This window comes from Setaria italica, chromosome I (genome assembly GCF_000263155.2).
Source record: "Setaria italica strain Yugu1 chromosome I, Setaria_italica_v2.0, whole genome shotgun sequence".
NCBI classification, from domain to species: Eukaryota; Viridiplantae; Streptophyta; class Magnoliopsida; order Poales; family Poaceae; genus Setaria; species Setaria italica.
Genome location: NC_028450.1, coordinates 36889802 through 36907727, shown reverse-complemented (window position 1 = coordinate 36907727; position 17926 = coordinate 36889802). Strand labels below are relative to the sequence as shown.

The 17926-nt window shown below is 43.8% G+C and overlaps 2 protein-coding genes and 1 non-coding gene across 3 annotated transcripts; 2 read left to right on the top strand and 1 right to left on the bottom strand.

Annotated features, from left to right (window-relative positions):
• The first annotated feature begins 1023 nt into the window (after positions 1–1023).
• LOC101782735 (serine protease SPPA, chloroplastic) lies at positions 1024–9463 on the top strand. The gene is made up of 13 exons (XM_004953722.4): positions 1024–1522; positions 1801–1984; positions 2071–2208; positions 2885–3055; positions 3122–3225; positions 4298–4365; positions 4687–4853; positions 6710–6779; positions 6856–7010; positions 7211–7316; positions 8368–8455; positions 8526–8669; positions 9014–9463. Exons 1-13 carry the CDS (start codon positions 1133–1135, stop codon positions 9245–9247), a joined length of 2019 nt encoding a protein of 672 aa, XP_004953779.1. The 5' UTR covers positions 1024–1132; the 3' UTR covers positions 9248–9463.
• Positions 9464–9602: 139 nt separating this feature from the next.
• On the bottom strand, positions 9603–10919 carry LOC101782330 (basic leucine zipper 8). The gene has a single exon (XM_004953721.3). It carries the CDS (start codon positions 10894–10896, stop codon positions 10387–10389), a length of 510 nt encoding a protein of 169 aa, XP_004953778.1. The 5' UTR covers positions 10897–10919; the 3' UTR covers positions 9603–10386.
• Positions 10920–15989: 5070 nt separating this feature from the next.
• On the top strand, positions 15990–16061 carry TRNAM-CAU. Its single transcript has one exon. It is a non-coding gene; the product is annotated as a tRNA-Met (tRNA).
• The last annotated feature ends 1865 nt before the right edge of the window (positions 16062–17926 follow it).

Genomic DNA, 17926 nt, shown 5'->3' with positions numbered 1-17926 from the left:
AGGTATTAGATAAATACTTAATTTACATGTTGTATCAACATTTATATAAACGTTCTCGGGTTTCTACCTTTTAATCTTACTTGTATGATCCATCTCAAGTGTTGTCTATACAGATGATCCCAAACGATTATAGAATGTTTGGATCCTAATGAAATAACATAGTTTCTGAAGACATACCCCACGCTACCACGCACATCACATTTTGAAAGTAAAGTGTATATTTTGTTGAGATTAAAGTATTTTATACAATCTGTGAAATGCTACAACCTACATAACTCTCTACAAAACCATGAGCGGATCTCAAAGTCAAAAGAAAAACTTCTATAAATCCTTGTGACCCATACACAGTGGTGTAGCCAAGGAGGCTGGCAGGGGCCATGGCCCCCCTAAAAGTTTCAGCAAACTTGTAGTATTACTAATACATTTCTAGTAGATAATAACATAAGGTAGTGATTGATTGAATGATTATTGGTTATTGTGCTGTTTGTGCACACGATAAAAAAACATGTAGTCTATTAAGTTAAACTTAAACTAAAATTAAGAAGTCATATGTTGTATATGTGTTTATATGGCTCCCTCTATACCAAAATCCTAGCAACGCCACTGCCTACATGAGAAAAAGGTCAGAGGACTACTTGTTTGCAATATAATTTAGTTTCGGATATTGTAAGAGTTAGCCAAATACTCCATCCATTTTCAAACATATGATGTTTAGGATAAATTATTTAGTTAAATAATTTGTCATGAATATCATAATTTATAGTAAGAATGTTCTATTTGAATGAGATAAATTTTTCTTGAAATGAAATTAAAATGTAAGTTAAATATTTGAATTTCACCCGAGGCCGTCTTATCCAGATGACCAGGCAAACTTTTCAAAAAGTGCTCTATTTTCGTCGACTTACCTGGCGCTCAACGTGGCGCCAAATCAACCGCCCCAGAGCTATCCCCCACCCCCTCCACTCCCGACCCCACAATCGGTAGACCCGGTCCACCACACCTCTTCGGCTTCCTTTCCTTCTCCCCACTCCAGTGCTGCCCCCCAAACCCATCCGCTACTCCCCGGCGCCGCGACGAGGGCTCCGCCTCGGCTCCCCGCCATTCCCGAAGCTTCCAGAAGTTTCGCCTGGCAATGGCGAGGCTTCTCGTGCTCCGGGCGGCGCCGTACCGCCACTCCTCCCACCTCTGCGCCGCCACCCTCCTCGTGCTCTCCCCCTCCCAGCACCGCCACTTCGCCTCCTTCCCCTCTTCTCCCCACTCCGCCGCGCGCCGCATCCTCCCGTCGCCGCTCCGTGTACCGATTCGCGCCGTGGAGTCCTCCCCTGGGCCCACCAAGGAGGAGCAGGAGCCGTCCCCCGCTGCTGGTGAGGCCCAGGAGCCGCCAACGCCCGCGGCGTCGGCGTTCGATGTCGAGGAGCTCGGGTGGGGGACGCAGCTCGCCGTTAAGCTCCGCATGCTCGTGGCGCCGCCGTGGCAGCGCGTCCGCAAGGGAAGCGTCCTCAACATGAAGCTTCGCGGCGAGGTGATTGCTTCCGCACGGCACGGTCGTTTGCGGTTATTCTCCCCTTAATGCGATTTGCTCATTTCGTGCATTCTGAAGGTCTTATCCTAATGCGTGTCTTAGTATTTTTATGCTGGTTGTTTAGGTTTGCGATCGTAGGATTTTCTCATGGTATTAGGTCCACTTTCGGCAAATATCAGTTGCCATTCTGTAATATGGACTTTGTCCTTTTCCCCCTAGTATTTGTCAACTTTGATAGTGTATTATGTGACTTGTGTTGTTGATGGTAATGGTTGCAGATATCTGACCAGTTGAAGACACGCTTCTCGTCAGGGCTGTCACTACCACAAATATGTGAGAATTTTGTGAAGGCAGCATACGACCCACGAATCTCTGGGATTTATCTGCACATAGAGCCGCTGAGATGTGGGTGGGGGAAGGTGGATGAGATCAGAAGACACATTGTGGATTTCAAGAAGTCTGGTACCTATAGAGGCGATGCTGAGTTTGGTATCTTAGTTTATGTCCATGCATGCCATAGGATGAACTAATTTTGAATGATTTTGCAGGTAAATTTGTTGTTGGTTACATGCCTGTTTGTGGGGAGAAAGAGTACTACCTAGCTTGTGCGTGTGGTGAGCTATACGCACCGCCAAGTGCTTATGTTGCTCTGTTTGGTCTAACTGTTCAGCAAACATTTCTCAGAGGTAATTTCTTGTACGACAATGACATGAAACATCTACTTTGCTGATATGGTTACGGTTTTTATTTTGGGTAAACACTGAACAAGGAGTATCACGCTCTTCTGTAATCCTCTTTCAAAGTGTCACTTGTTCACTGTGGAAAGAGTTTTGCTGATTTATTGTGGTTTTAGTGATGCAATAGAACTATGTAAGTTGCTAACTTTCGTTAGTGATTAGATGGTTGTTGTGCATAGTACCCTGGCATGAGCTTTCTTGTACATCTTATATTATAATGTTATGCTCTTATATATACTCAGTCCAGTCAAACACAAAGGTGATGTTTTAATACATGTAGTCAACTTTCTTAAATAGTGGCTATCTTTACCTCCGAGTATTTAAATAGGACCTGGAAGTGGTATCCACTGATTTATTTTGAAAAAACTTTCACACTAGGTTTGATAAATATGTTAGAAGAAACTTTAGTGGTTAAAATTACATTTGGAGACCATATGAATTATCCAAAATGCCACTTACAACCACAGGGAATAGTCTCTAATGCATTTCTGATAGTTTCACTCCTCATTAGGTGCCAAGTTCGTAAAGTGGGTCATACTTGACATTTTATTGTTCCATATACAAACAACTTGAATGCAGCTAAGCTCCTTTCAGAGTGTCTAATAATTTCAAATTCATTGTTAAGGTGTTCTTGAGAAAGTTGGAATAGAACCAGAAATTCAACGAATTGGTAAATATAAAAGTGCCGGGGATCAGCTTGCACGCAAGAGCATGTCAAATGAAGTTAGGGAGATGCTGGCAACACTGCTTGACAATATTTATGGAAACTGGCTGGACACGATATCTTCTACACATGGTAATTTCAGCAGATTTGTTTTGCATATTTTAGAAGAAAAATTGTCATTGTAGAATTTGTCTACAGGGAAGAAAAGAGAAGAAATTGAGGAATTCATTAATTCAGGAGTCTACCAGGTTGCCAGACTCAAGGAAGAAGGTTGGATAACAGATTTAATGTATGACGACGAGGTACGAGTTTCTGAATTGACTGATAAACATGGTGTAAAGCTAACTGCATGCATAGTAGAGCATCCGCAGTGGCCTTTCGGCATGATCGGATTCATGCTCTCCATGCAAGCATTTAACTAATATTCGTTGTGGTTTTCATGTTTGGAATACATCTATTGTGGTTGTTTCAAGGCATTTTTCAAACGAAAGATGAGGGCGGAGGAGATTGTGGCTGGAGATGAAACCTAACAAGAGCTACAGAAAAAAAACAAAAGTTTACCATACATATACGAAAGTAAATTGCCGTTTGAACTATTCTTAGGTTCCTTATTTTACCATTTATTGATTTAGCAAGAAATAAATCATTTGCGGCCTGTGTAATTCACGGTGCCAAAGATAATCAAGTATGCATGACAGCATGAAGATGAAATAGATGGCAGCATGGTGCAAGCTGCAAGGCATCTTTGTTCATGATGCATATATCATTCTGTATTGGAGTATATTTCAAACCATAGTTTTGAACTTATGAAACAAGCTATTGAAACACCTTTAGGGCATGTACAGCACGGAGCAGATCTAAACATGCCATCTCAGAAGAATTTAGCAAACTCAGGCTATGCAAAATCTGGTTCAGTCCTTAGCTCTTCTCATGAAGCTGACAAGGGGTCCCACAATTAATAAAATAGTGATGCTTCTTCCAAACCAAAACCATCCCCATCCGATGCACACCAAGTTTTGGTGCACATATACTACTGTTTTTCACTGTTTATTTACTTGGTGTCGATACCCCGACTTGCTCATGTGCTTGTATTTTTTTCTTTAGCTCCTCCACAGACAATGGGTTGGATCCTTGTTTGGAGAGATTAATAAGCCTTAGTTTCTCTTTGGGGCATGAGTTGCACATGCCCTTACTTTATTTCTTTCACTGAGAGCATTTAAGTGTGTTGTTTAAGTGTTCAACCCAAATATGTTTTTGTTATGAGTAATAGCAATTCATAGATCAAATACCCCTTTTAATAATATAAGTTACCCCCTTTTAATAATATAAGTTTTCTTCTGCGTATGTCTTTGTTGTCATTGTCTAATTCAACAGGTAATGTCAATGCTAAAGGAGAGAGTAGGGCAGAAAGACAAGAAAAGTCTGCGTATGGTTGACTACAGGTAGTCTAGATATTTCTATGGTAACGTGAATAAAATAGCCTATCAGAATGAGAATAGTCCTGTCTAATGTTCTGGAAAACTGCCTGGATTTTCCTAGTTTCTTTACATATCTTTATGTTGTATTTTTAAATATCAATGTTTCAAACAAATGCAATAAGCTCTGCTGTACACATTCTTGGCAATATAGCTTTAAATACAGATCTCCTCTGGTCAGACAGGTCAAACGAACCTATTATTTAATGTTGCTTTACTACTACAGGATGCCAATTCCTATCTACTTACTGTTTCATGTACTGAACTAGTACCGGTTCTCTTTACTAGTAAATACTCGCGTGTCAGTAAACGGACCCTTGGATTACAAGGAGGAGGAGAACAAATTGCCATTATCAGAGCTTCTGGAAGCATAACACGTACTCGTAGCCCATTGAGTACTCCAAGTTCAGGCATTATCGCTGAGCAGCTAATTGAGAAGATACGAACTGTTAGAGGTAATTTTACTATATTATGTCAGCAACCTTAAATTTGATTTGTACTTTGTAAGTGAGTTTATATCTTTGATTTGAAATCCGATCTGGAAATTTCTTTTAGTACCAATTATTGTTCAAGGTCTCAGGTATTCTACAAGTTTAAACAGCGTATATGTTGATTTCTGATTTACAGAACACATGATATGCATGATTTCCTAATTTACCTTTCCATACCTCTCTTTGGTTCAGCCAAAGTATTGAGTAGAAACCATTTACAGCAAGGGATCCAGCCACTTTTTTGCTGAATACAAACATGAAACTTTCCATTTGCACTCATCAATGCCAATTCATTGTTTAATTTCAGTTTGTGCAGAACCACTATATTTTAAAGAGGCTGAGTAGTTAACTCTTGGAACCATAGAACTAATGAGGTCTTGTTTTATTTACGCTCTTATCACTAAAGTTGTGCCAGATGTTGATCATCTGGGCGTTCGCCTCTCAGTTTAGCTTGTGCACTGAGAGGGTTTGTTTCCTTGTTGTCTTTATCCGTTTTCATTTATTTTGCCCTTCTGGGCATTGTAAATGGACCGGCATTCTTTTGTTACCTCTATCTCTATGTTATGTGGGGCCTTCAGTATGCACGGCGTGGAAGGAATGCCAAGGAGGCGCTATTGTCAGGTGTCAGTAGGAATTTGGTTATTTAGAGTTTGGTTTGCTAGGAGATTTGTTTAGAGATAAGCTTGGGCAAGGATTTACATCAGCCTATATATATGAAGGCTGTGTAATCAAGAAAATCAAGCAATATATTGAGAGTTCTCCCTATCTCCTGCCTCCTGGTTGTGTCTCGCCATCGCTGGCGCCCAAGCCGCGGCCTAGAGGTCCAGGGCCAAATCTGAGCACTTCTCATGGTTACGATCTGCGCCATCCACCTCCCTCTAACTACCCACCATGATGTGCAGTTCTCCTGTGTATCTGAGAGGGGGAAAAGCACTTTAAAGGTTTTTTTAGCCAATTGAACCAAATCTGCATGAAGATATTTTTCTTAAAAAATCAGCTAACACATGTCTACTGAACTCACTCCCTCCCTCTCTAAAAACTATTATATTGCACCATCAAGATAACCTTGGATAGGCAATTATATGGAACCCAAAAGCTAATGTTGCGACCTTATTCCCCACAGTTCTCTTGTGTTGCTGAATTCTTGATCTCTCTTGTAACAAATATAAGAACATCTGCACAAATATAAGTTGTTTAGAACGTGGACATGGTCTACAAGGTAAAATATGATATCAAGATAAAAAAGGTGTTATAGCAAGTGGGCTGGCCGCAGGCCTAGGCCCACGAGTACTGTAGCTCGTGAACAGTACCACGAGGGGAATAAGATTGGTTTGTTAGCAGGTCATTAGAGATAAGGTTGTTAGAGAGATAAGGTTATTTAGATTAGATTGGGTTTGTTAGGTAGCTGGCTATATAAGCACAGCCACACCATCCATTGTAATCAAGCAAGAAGAACCCTAAAAGTAGTCAGAGCCTCCAAGGGAGGGCGACGAATAGGTTCTTTGTGCTATCCCTAGTCCTACCATATCAAAAGGATTATATGTTGTGAATGTGCTTTTCATGATGGATCAATTAACATTTGTCAATCTATCTAGTTCTTTATATATTGATGGTCAAGGTTGAAAAATTTAGACCGGTGTGAGTCCGAAAGAAACTTTGTACTTGCAATCAGAGGAAGTAGTCCCAAGGAAGTTGTGATAGGTACAGGGGATGAACACTTGTTATAGTTGATATGGGCATGTGTGTATCATGCAAACTCCTGTTATTTCATCTGATATGTAGACCTATTTTTAATTATTGAAGCTTTTTGCACTTTACAGAATCAGAAAAGTACAAAGCTGTTATCCTCCGTATAGACAGCCCTGGTGGTGATGCTCTTGCTTCTGACCTGTAAGTCATGCTTTAGGATTTATTACTTCTCAGCAGCATCAGATTTTTCAGTATTACCAATTCTTATTTCAACTAGGATGTGGAGGGAAATTCGACTTCTGGCCAACTCCAAGCCTGTGGTTGCTTCGATGTCTGACGTTGCTGCAAGTGGGGGGTACTACATGGCAATGGCTGCACCAGTAATTGTTGCTGAGAAACTTACTCTTACAGGATCGATTGGAGTTGTTACAGGTGACCCTTATTATTTTGTGTTCTAAGGTTATCCGCCTTGCTAGTGATAAGTCATCTACGTCAAATTCTAAGGTTGTCCACCTGTAGTTCGTCACAACTTTGGAATTGGATTAGCTCTAGTCTATTCAGAATTTAGGTAGCGAATTGAGCAATTGTTTTGTATTTATTCCTGGTTTAAAACTGCTTACCTGGAATTACAGGGAAGTTCTGCCTTCAAAAGCTTTATGAGAGGATTGACTTTCATAAAGAAATTCTATCCAAGGGTCGATATGCTGAGCTTAATGCTGCTGATCAACGACCTTTAAGGTGAGATCTGCACTTTTTACATCATGGTACTAGTGGACCATTAATTAATAATGAGAACAACATAAAAGCAGTTCATTGGAACTTGTGGTATAGTCTGCAGTGATTCCGGTTGCTGAAATGTTTTCTTATCATGTGAATGCATCATAATTAAAGCACATTGTTATGGATCTAAAGGGCCCAGCTAGGCTAGATGGCCACAAGGGCTCAAAGCCCACACGGTACTGTTCATGGATTAGGAAGAGTTTAGAGATAAGTTTACTTGTAAGTCAAGTCATTAGGATGTCTTGGGAGTCTAGTTGTGTCTTCCCCATAAATATGAGGGGAAATGCAATCATTGGAATTCAAGAAAGAACCAAGGGCTTAGAGCCTTAGACCCTTAGCTCTCCAGCTCCTCCTCCCTTCGTAGTAACCCAGGCCCAAGGGGTAGCCAAGTCCCTTACACACATGCTTCATTCTCATCATTTTAGTTTTAGTTTTGTTAGATTAGTTTCTTAATTTTTAGTGAATGCACTGCAGCGTTGAAGTATGAGTCACACAAGCATTTAGTGAACATGAGCTCCCATAATGCCACCTTTTTTTCCTCAAACGTGCCCATCATGTAGCCTACTGGGCCAATTTGTTGGCTTATTATATAATTAACTGTGACATTTAATATATGTTGTATATTTTGTTTCAGTATTGACTGGTAAGTACATGTGCATCCATGGTTTGTTTGCGAATAGAAAATAGAACTATAGAAGAAATAAAACTTGCTTCTGTCTACTATGGTTGTTATGCCAAGATGGCAGTCTGTTGCAATTCCTTTTTGTTAACAAGTTCTTCTTTTCTGAGAAGTCTTAGTTAGTCGATAAGTTCAAACACCCGTATCTTATTTCTTTTTGGAGAAAATGGTTCAGACCGCATTTGAACCTTTCTCCCCCTCCTTTATGGAGCATCAGTGCAAGTGGGTTACTACCATGGGTCAGTCTGTCAAGATTTGCAATTATTTCTTTTAATCTTCACTATCATATGAACCACTTTGAATTTGAAGAATGTGATGTATTTTCTGCAGGCCGGATGAGGCAGAGCTTTTCGAAAAGTCAGCGCAAAATGCTTACGCTTTGTTTCGTGATAAAGCAGCCATGTCACGATCAATGAGTGTAAGGCCTGATCTCAGATGCTGAGTAGCTAATGCATCTTCAAGTACTTATTAAGTGCTTGTGCCACCAGGTTGATCAGATGGAGACTGTTGCTCAAGGTCGAGTCTGGAGCGGCCAAGATGCGTTTTCAAGAGGGTTGGTTGATTCAGTAGGTGGACTCTCACAAGCTCTTGCTATTGCAAAACAGAAAGCTAATATACCGAAGCATAAGAAGGTTTGTTCTACCAGAAAGATTTAATGCATTTTGATCAAATTGCTATGTTGCTCCCATATATATGCACTCAATTCTTTTTCTCGTATTCAGTTATTACCTCATTAATGCTTGACGTTCTCATGAAGCAACTGAGACCTTTTTATGTTAAGTACTTAAGTTCATCTGGTCTGTTTGAATTTGCAGCAGTTCTATTACCTTTTTGTACGTCCTGACCCTTTTTTTTTTCATACTCTTGATATTTTTCTTTATGACAAATTCTGTGAGTTGCATTTATGCAGCGACTTCAGTAGGAAATGCATAATGACTACACCTTTCAGATGCTGATTGTATGCTGAACAATGCAGATCCAGCTAGTTGAAGTCTCAAAGCCCTCACCAACATTACCGGAGATCTTATCAGGCATTGGGGGTTCATTGCTTGGAGTTGACAGGGCAATGAAGGGAGTGCTCCAGGACATGTCCTCCCTAAGTGGAGTCCAAGCTAGGATGGATGGAATCTTGTTTGAAAATTTAGGAGATATGTCAGGAGAAAATCAATTATTCTTGCTCATAAAAGATATCGTAAACTATTTTGATTGACCCTAGCATTTGGTACCTTCTGTTTTACAAATATTTGTATTTAGGGATGAGGGAAAGTTCATAATGCCATTACACATCTACCTTACACAGAAACAGGTAGTTTGGGATTTGTACAGTTAATTAGCATTATATATGCTATTTTGATATTTTGTACTAATGACTAGAAATATCGGGATTGATATACTGAAAAAATCAAGGAAACGTCAACTTTTCTTATGTTTGATACTATCGCTAAAGCCCTCAAGGGCCCTAATACACTCTTCACCGGTGAGATTTTATGTGTGTTGCACTATATAGCATATCCAAGTTTCAGGAGGTTTCTTGTGTTTGGAAGCCTTATGACAGGAGCTCCAGTAATCTGCACAATCAGGTGCATTGACCATATGTCAGATTTGGCATGTTCGGGTTTGCATATCCGATTCAGGAGTCTGCAGCCAATTGAATTTGCAGAGGAAGAAAGGTAACTGCCCTTGCACTCAGTAGTGCTTTGACAGCACCCTTTCTTTTCTTTTTATGGGAATGCTCCACTATGGGCTATTGCCACTAACAGTATGAAATCTTTATCAAGACATTATACAGTTCATATGAATATGTACCAGACTTGTATTGAACTGGTGATTACATCTTCATATTGTTATACAGTTCCTCTATGTACCCTACCTGATCAGCTCTTTGTAAGAAACTATAATGTCGTGCAGGAAATTCTTATAACTCTTTATTTTCCTTGTAGCCAAAAGGAGATTTTTTGACTAGTGCATTTTGCTAATCACGCGATGTTTTCCAGTTTTTGTGAATTTATTTAGTCCCTGTGACCGTCTATGCTGGATAACTATGGAATCGAGTGGCTAGCTTACTCACCTCCTGTAGATAACTATTAATTCTGCTAACAGATTTATCTTATCACCCTCTTCTGAGAAAATAACTTACAAAGCTCAATGTTATTTTATCCTTTTGTGACATTCAATAGAATATGATTAAAGAAAATGGAGAACTCTCCGGTCACCACTCAACAGCTACATACTAACATTGATACCGAATACCAGAGCAAAGATGCAAAATTGAAAGCCTCAGGACATACCAAGGAAGCCTCTTAGTTTAAGTCTCAAATTATCACATCTAACACATGTAATCCTGGATTTTCAAGAGTCAGGATTCATGACGCCACTCTCTGGGGTCTCTACAGGGAGCTTCTCAAGCTGCTTCTGCAATTTTGTTTGTTCATCTCTCAGCTGCGAGTTTTCATGGAGAACACGGTCGCAGTCTCTGATGACATGGTTCAGCTGATCAAGGAGTTGACGGTTGGTGCTGCGCAGGTGAACAACCTGCGACCAGAGCTCACTCAACTGCTTCTGCTTTCTCATGCGTGATCGCCGGGCAGACTCCCTATTGGATATCATCCTTCTCTTCCTGCGCTCTTCTGCCAGGCTGCGTTGATAATCATCTGACTCCTCGGAATTGGATTTATTACCAACTGGCAAGCTTGCTTCATGGACCAGGTGGGCAACATCTTGGTAGTACGAAGGGTGAGGCACCAGAAGGTTGCTATACTGGAAGAGGAAGTCATTTGTAGCTGCATGGTAATGAGGTTTGAAAGAGGCTGCACTTGCAGGAGATAAGTATGGAACACTAGCAATCTCAGCAGGGTACATGTTCACTCAAGCTATGAAATGTAGGGAAGAATGGCTTGTGAAAGAAAAGAGGAGGGTCCTGGGGTGGATTTATAGTGTGCAAGAATCATGGAAATGCACAGGACCCACAGCTGCAACGTTGAAATTGCCTTTTTGTGCTGCTTTGATATGCAGAAGCCAGGGACAGCAGCATAACTTGCACATATACATGAGACTGAAATTACCAAATGTCTTGATGGACATCATGTATTGTTTTATTATTGTGCCAACTTTTCTAATTGTATTGGGCCAGCATGCTTCCAAAAGTGCCTTCATCGAGAGACTCCATTTGCGATCAAACAAAGGCCATGAGATGCAGAGTCCTGAATAACATCACTAGCACCAGGTGCTCTAGCCATTTAAAGAGATGGTGGTTGGATAACAGTGACAGGCATTTGTGAAGAATTGTGGAAGGGGAATGGACTGTAAAGTTAAAGGCGAATGCTTGAAAGAGCAATACTGTCATGGATCAGCTCTATACTGAGTACGATACGTGATCGAACTATTTTCCGTAGAAAGGGTTGTATCTAGGCATGCTTGATCTACTACTACCCAGGGATTTCAACTATCTTTCTTTTTTCCTAGAGGAAAACGGTGTACTGAAATGATGATGACAGCGGTAATCCTAAGGAACATTGGGATGGTATTTTGTTCTGCGACAGCTGCTAATAGTTTCTGGTAGAGCTCTCATGCAATGGGAGAATATTTCAGAAAGGAAATAAGAGGTACCAAGGTTGGTGTGTTCTGTCCACTGTTGTGGACCCCAGTGGAATTTTGCTTGGATAAAAAGAACTTGCACTTCAGAAGTTGGCAACTTGGCATTAGTTTTCTCATAAGGAAAAAACCATATCCACTAGGTCTTATGCTTTGGCACATAAACTTTGCGCAGTTCCAGTTGCTTCGTACCTTTTATTATTTAACTGAGTTTTATAAACTAAGAGTTCAGGTGGCCTTCAGTGTGACGTTCTGTTCCTAGGATGGTTTTGATCCAGTTGGCAACATGGTTTTGTCAGGCTTTTAGCTGAACTGCCCTGATCCATGTTGTGTATTTATAGGAGTGTCTATGCATTTAGCCTCGCAAAGGAAATCATTTATCATAGCTCCATTTTAATAGGCGTACCTATTTTCTGCTGAGACGTCAGTATCAAATATTGTGGTCTAGGAACAGTAATAGAACTCATTTGAGTCGTTTTCCATGTGCTTGTTTCCTTTGCTAGGATACCATGTTAACTTCTAAGCTTAGAATTACTTGGTAACATAGTTAAGGTATTTTGTTATCCCAATGTTCAAGTGCAACCTCCTTGAGTTGAATATGAAGATGCATCATGTCAGTGTAAATAAGAGGTGCATTAGATCCTAGTCAAGCTATCGTCATCTGATATATTCAGCATGTCGTTGACAGAAATGCTGTGCTCAACTACTGGCTGAAAATTTGCAGTGTTGCTTCTCCAGGATAAAAGAAGGATCCATTAATGATTATTCCTCGACTGGATTGCAGGAGAATGGCTAAGCCGAAGAAAGAATTAGAGGCTCCGGGGTTTACGGGAGTGGTCAATGGTCATGATCAATTGGATTCGATTTGGGATTCAAGGCGCCAGTCAAATCATTTGGCACCTAGGGCAATCTATTCTGGACTCTTTCAATGGCCTAGAGCTACGAGGCCGTTGTCTTTGGAGGACATGGAAATCTTATCCGGTTCTCTCTTTGAATCTTGATCACAAGAATGAAGGGGAATACTCTTCAAAAGATTGTCATGATAAAGAAGATGGCCCATTTGTTTTTTACTTGGTTTCCTTTGCTTCCACGATTGGCTCACCTTTCTCCGGTGAGATACTTGTCAAAGATTGAGACTCCAACCCGATAAAATGAAATCACTCCATCATGCCGTTATCAAGCATGAGGTAAGTACAAGGTAACAAACTTTTGCTATCTTCTCTTCGATATTGATATGTCTCTGTCTGAATTAGTCAGTTCATCCGGTGCAACACTGTAACATATCACTATCTGGAAAGACCAATGGGCCAGCTGGTTAATGGTCGACCTGAGCGGCTGAGCATATTGAAGTTGGCAATTTTGACTGAATCTGACCTGGCTTACTGATCTACTACGGTATGGAGAGCACAACTCCGGCTGTCTGGCAGTGGGTGTGGGCTACACCCTGATCAATAATGCTACTGGGAAAGCAATGCTGAAATCAGAGGCCCGTTGGCCTACACAAAGATTGGTTTCTTTCTTTTCGTATACGGCGGGGAGATTCGTGTCCGGCAACACCCATCAAGCGGCACCAGTCATGCCCGTAAGTCCACCGACCCGGACACAGAATCTATCGGCCGTTGGATCGCCCGATCACGCGTCGTATCGCCGTCGGAGCTCGCTCATTGCCCTGGAAGAAAACAAGAGGCACTGTGCGTGTCTATCCCTTTGGGACACGCTGGACCCCGTGGTTACCTAATTTGGGATGATATGTGTGGAGTTGTAGACGCCTAGTACGGGCCTACGGAACCCGAGGCGAGTTCTTTCTTTTGGGGAAAGTTGGTTTGGTAGTGGTGCTAGAGCCTAGGGCCCTAGGGTGATGTCTGCACACTTGCACGCAGAGGGAGGGAGTGCTGTTCTGAAAGCCGCCTGGGTGGGGTAATGCCGCACGGTCACGTACTTGTGTGGCAAGTCCGCGTGCTAATGATGCGCATGCAAGAACAGGGCAGGCGCCTTTTTGTTTACATTTTTTTTAAAAAAACACTAGTGCAAGTGCAAGAACAAGTGCACTGAAGCCTTGAATCGAGTAGGACTCGCGATTTCTCGAAGGTACTAGATCATCATAGGGCAGCTCCGGTGTGGCTCCAAAATCGATTTGTAGCTCAAAAAGTCGAATGGAGCACACTGTGAACGTCGACGTTCATGTGTCTGGAGAAATCGAACTCCATGTAGCGGTCGAACTCAACCGAATAAAATAACGAGCGAAGGCGTGCCCCTTCGCGCGAGGGGGAGGATACCTCTGTGATTGAGGGATTTTTTTTCCCCTCGGATGTTGGCCCTATCGAGGCTAATTCTAATGGAGAGTTTCATTTTAATTTAATGGAGAGTTTCATTTTAATATTTTCAAGATAGTCACATAAGCAACATGAAAATAAAATTGTGTTTGAAACTACCTCTACAATGCAAAATTTCATGGTGTAGTTTCATATGCACTGCATGCAAGACACAAACTGTGTTGATAACTGTGCATACATGGTTTCATCTAGATGAAATTCCTCTTACCTCTCTCCTCATTAACTCACTACCACATCATCAAAAATGCTAATGTGGCACCCTAATTAATGTGCATGAAACCTCTATAAAACCTGCACTGCACTGGAATTAGTCTAACGATGTTCACGTAGCAGCAACCCAACGCTAGCTTCATTCGACTTCTGTCATCAGAACCAACCGAACCAGCGCTGGAGCTGGCCTTAGTGGCACTGAATACTTTAGAAATTGAATATGGGGGGTGAATGGTGGAATTAAGTCAATACCTTCTTTTCAGATAATGCTATCGAACTACTATATGCAAACTCCAAACATGCTATCATCTCCATATGAGAACTCTTGCGGTTCCAACCATGCGTATTGTGGACCTTCCCAAAATCCAAGCTTCTTTTGCCCTCTAAAGTCATTGGACCCAGTGATGAATCGATGATAGTGGAGATATCCATGTCTCTGTGTGCAAGGCTGCGAGCCTGCGACAACACCTCTGCTCTCCTAGCGGTAGCAAGCCTGCCTTTCACCTTTGTCTGTACGCGAAACAGTAGCTCCATCCTCATACCTAGTAGGCCTTGTTGCATCGTAGCGTACGCGACCATAATAACAGCATCTAATTACTCACCGACACGCGTGTTCTCCTACGGCCATAGGCTGGTTTCCAATCAGTCCATGTCTACACAGCCGGCCGGGGCAGAAGGATGCTCGAGTTGAGTTGCAGCACACAGACAGCAAATCGCCAAATCGTCGCGATGAGACGAGATAAAGCAGAGACGTTGAGACAGCGCCCACCCTTATAGGTTCAGAAAAAGAGACGTCGGCGTCCAAATCTACCGCTACTGCAAATTGTAGTAGACGCAAAGGCGCAAAGCTACCCCTGGCCCCTGGTGTTGTCCGTGTGCTCTGCTTTGGCCGCGCCAAGGCACGGAGGCGATCCATGGCGCGATGATTGCGACCACTCGGCCCCCCTCGCGAGCCACGGACTCCACGAGAGAGAGGAGGGTCAATTCAGCCAGCCAGCCAGCAGCCAGGGGCCAGTGCTAGCTGCCGCCGAGAGCCGGAGGGACGGACGGGTCAACACCCCACCCGTAGAGCACTCGAGGCCGCGGGCGAAAGGCGGGGGAAGGAGGAAGACGCGCCCGGGCTCGGCGACGCCGGAGACGAGCGCACGACCGAACGGGGGACGACGGGACCCGGCCTTGCCTGCCACGGAGGGGCACGGCCGTGTGGCGGGGCCCCGCGGCGCGTGTCGCGCCCGCGCTGGTGCGCGCCCATTTCCAGCGCGCGCGTGCCGCTCGCTGTTGTTCGTGCCACTTCCTCCGCCGTGTGGTCGCGCCGCGGATATTTGGTGAGTTTCGTGTGGTCTGCCGTCTGCCTGCACCTGTACATGTTCAGGGTCACAACGCTGCGATGAAAAATTGCCGATGCAGAAAACACGTCCAGTCAGGGAAGTCGTAAGTTGTGCGTTAAGGACGTGTTTGATATGGTTCCATCTAATTCTGATTCTATATAGGAGCTGATTTTTTGAGAGAACTAAAAGTGATTATGTGGCTGAAAGTGATTCTTTTTAATTCTCTAGCATAAACTTTTAAAATTAGGATGGAAAAATCACTCCACAGAATTAGAAGAAGCTACTTTTTCAGCTCCCAGATTTTTAGTTCATTTCAGATAATCACTTTACAGAATTAGCAAAAAATTATTTCTCTCTGAAAAATTATTTGGCAAGGCTCACGCTGGATTCAGCAGAGCACAATCCTTCTCGGACCACGATCGCATAGGGCGGGGGTAGCCACGCAAAGTTTTAAGTACTAGTAAGATTAAAGTACGAAATTTTCACAAAGATCAGAGTGGCGCAGCGGAAGCGTGGTGGGCCCATAACCCACAGGTCCCAGGATCGAAACCTGGCTCTGATAATTATTTCCTTTTTTTTCGTTTTTGCCTTTTCCTTTTACTGCGAACAAAAGCTGATCTCCGGATTGTGTAGATTGGCTACTACTGTGACAAGGCACCAGACTCCAGCAACCGGAGAGGCCAAAAAAGGAAAACGAAAGATCAATTTACCCACCTGTTCACCAACTAATAACCTCTGATACCTGAATCTGATAAGTTTCTCTCCTTTTTCCTTCTCTTGTTCTGCTCTTTCTTTTTCTGGGAACAAAGCTGACCTCCGGGTTGCAACAATTGGATATTGTGACGAGGCACCACCAGACTCCTCTCACCGATCCTTCGCCTTTTCTTACATGCCACGAAACGAGCCTAGCGTGTAGTAGTAGCTTCCATCGCTTGGCTTGGTTCAATGCAAAAGGCAGCGTCCCTTTGCTTCGGTAAGCGACTCGCAGCAGCAGCACCACCATTATCATTAGTTAATCATCATCACGTACGCTAATGCTGGCCGACCCGAAAGTCGAAGCGGACAACCGTGAACGCACGCACGCATCGTCGCCGAGCTCGGCAGGCCGCCGCGCCCCCCGCTTACGTCTGCCAGTGCCAGCCCCAAAAAGGGCACCGGACCGACTCGCCGAGACGCCGACCGGCGACCGCGATGCCGATAAGAAAGCCCGGGATTTTCCACTGGAATCCATCCCCTGTCGTCTCGTTTCGCCACGCAACCAGCTGCGGCCTCTCCGGTTTTTTTAACCGCAGCAAGGGTCTCTCGGTGGGCGCCCGTCGCGCTCACGCTCTCGACCGACGCCGATCGGCCAGATGACGGCTCGGGATCGCCCTGCCCGCCGCTTTCGATCGGGTGCCGGCCGGGCGCGCGTGCCCGGCGGCGCGGTGTCGAGTCCCCCACGTCCGCCGCGTCGCTTTCATCCTCCGATCGCTCGTCGCAGCTCGTTGGCTCGGTTGCGTTATTTGCTCGCGAGTGGGCGACGCTGGCGAGATTTCCCACCCGGCGCGCGCACCACCTGCATCTGCATGGGCGCGCGTGGTCCCTGGGGGTCTCGCACGGCACCGTGCAGCCGCAACTCGCCGTCGCGCCGTGGTGGTGACCGTCCCTATCCGTTCGGCCGAAGCGTGCCGCGCGCAAGCCTGGGCCGTGTGTGGTTCGTAGATTTGGTCGCGATTGCGCGTACGTACTCCATGCTTTATCTTTCTTGGCCGGACCTAATTCTTGTGGAGCCACCTGTCAGGCAGCGAGCACGTGCACGCACCGTACCGACGGCGACGGGGAAGACAGCGGCCTCTCTCTCCAGTCTCCGGTGGGCAGCTGCGGTGGCCGACTGGCTGTGTGCCTGGAGAGAAAAGCACCGCGCGCCGTCGGCCTTCCTCGTCTCACACTCTCACCACCGCGCACGCGGATTCGCGGTCGACACGGCACCAGCTGTGCGCCCGTCTTCGAGCGAACGTCGAGTACGTCGATATCAATATAAACAATTACAAACCTATAGATGAACTGAACTTTCACGAGTGCTGGTGGTCCTAAATTTCGTTGGATTATACTACAATATTCTTGTGGATCGATCGTCGATGATTGTCGTACTCGTACGTGCTCAGCTTAAGCTTATTGCCAGATCCTGAATAAAGCGGTCTAGATTTCTCCTTCATGTGCCAATTGTGGGCACAAAGCTGGAAACACTAGTTTTAATTTCTTCCTTGCTCTCTTCCTTTTTTTTTACAGAAAAGAAAGGGGGAGCACTATGGATTGTTAAACGTTTGTCGAGGTACAAAGTTGGCGAGATCCCTTTTTCAGAATCACTTTAGCGTTATGTTATTATGTGGACAGGAAGTTTCTTCTTCTATCGCAACCTTTTTCAGAACTGGCAGGGAATGAAGTCCT

What these genes read in the sequence shown, in the direction of transcription:
- LOC101782735 (XM_004953722.4), top strand. Translation starts at nt 1,133, where the DNA reads ATGGCGAGGCTTCTCGTGCTCCGGGCGGCGCCGTACCGCCACTCCTCC. An exon ending in ACATGAAGCTTCGCGGCGAG is followed by an intron (nt 1,523 to 1,800) that starts GTGATTGCTTCC and finishes TAATGGTTGCAG; the next exon opens with ATATCTGACCAGTTGAAGAC. An exon ending in CTGCGTATGGTTGACTACAG is followed by an intron (nt 4,366 to 4,686) that starts GTAGTCTAGATA and finishes TCTCTTTACTAG; the next exon opens with TAAATACTCGCGTGTCAGTA.
- LOC101782330 (XM_004953721.3), bottom strand. Translation starts at nt 10,896, where the DNA reads ATGTACCCTGCTGAGATTGCTAGTGTTCCATACTTATCTCCTGCAAGT.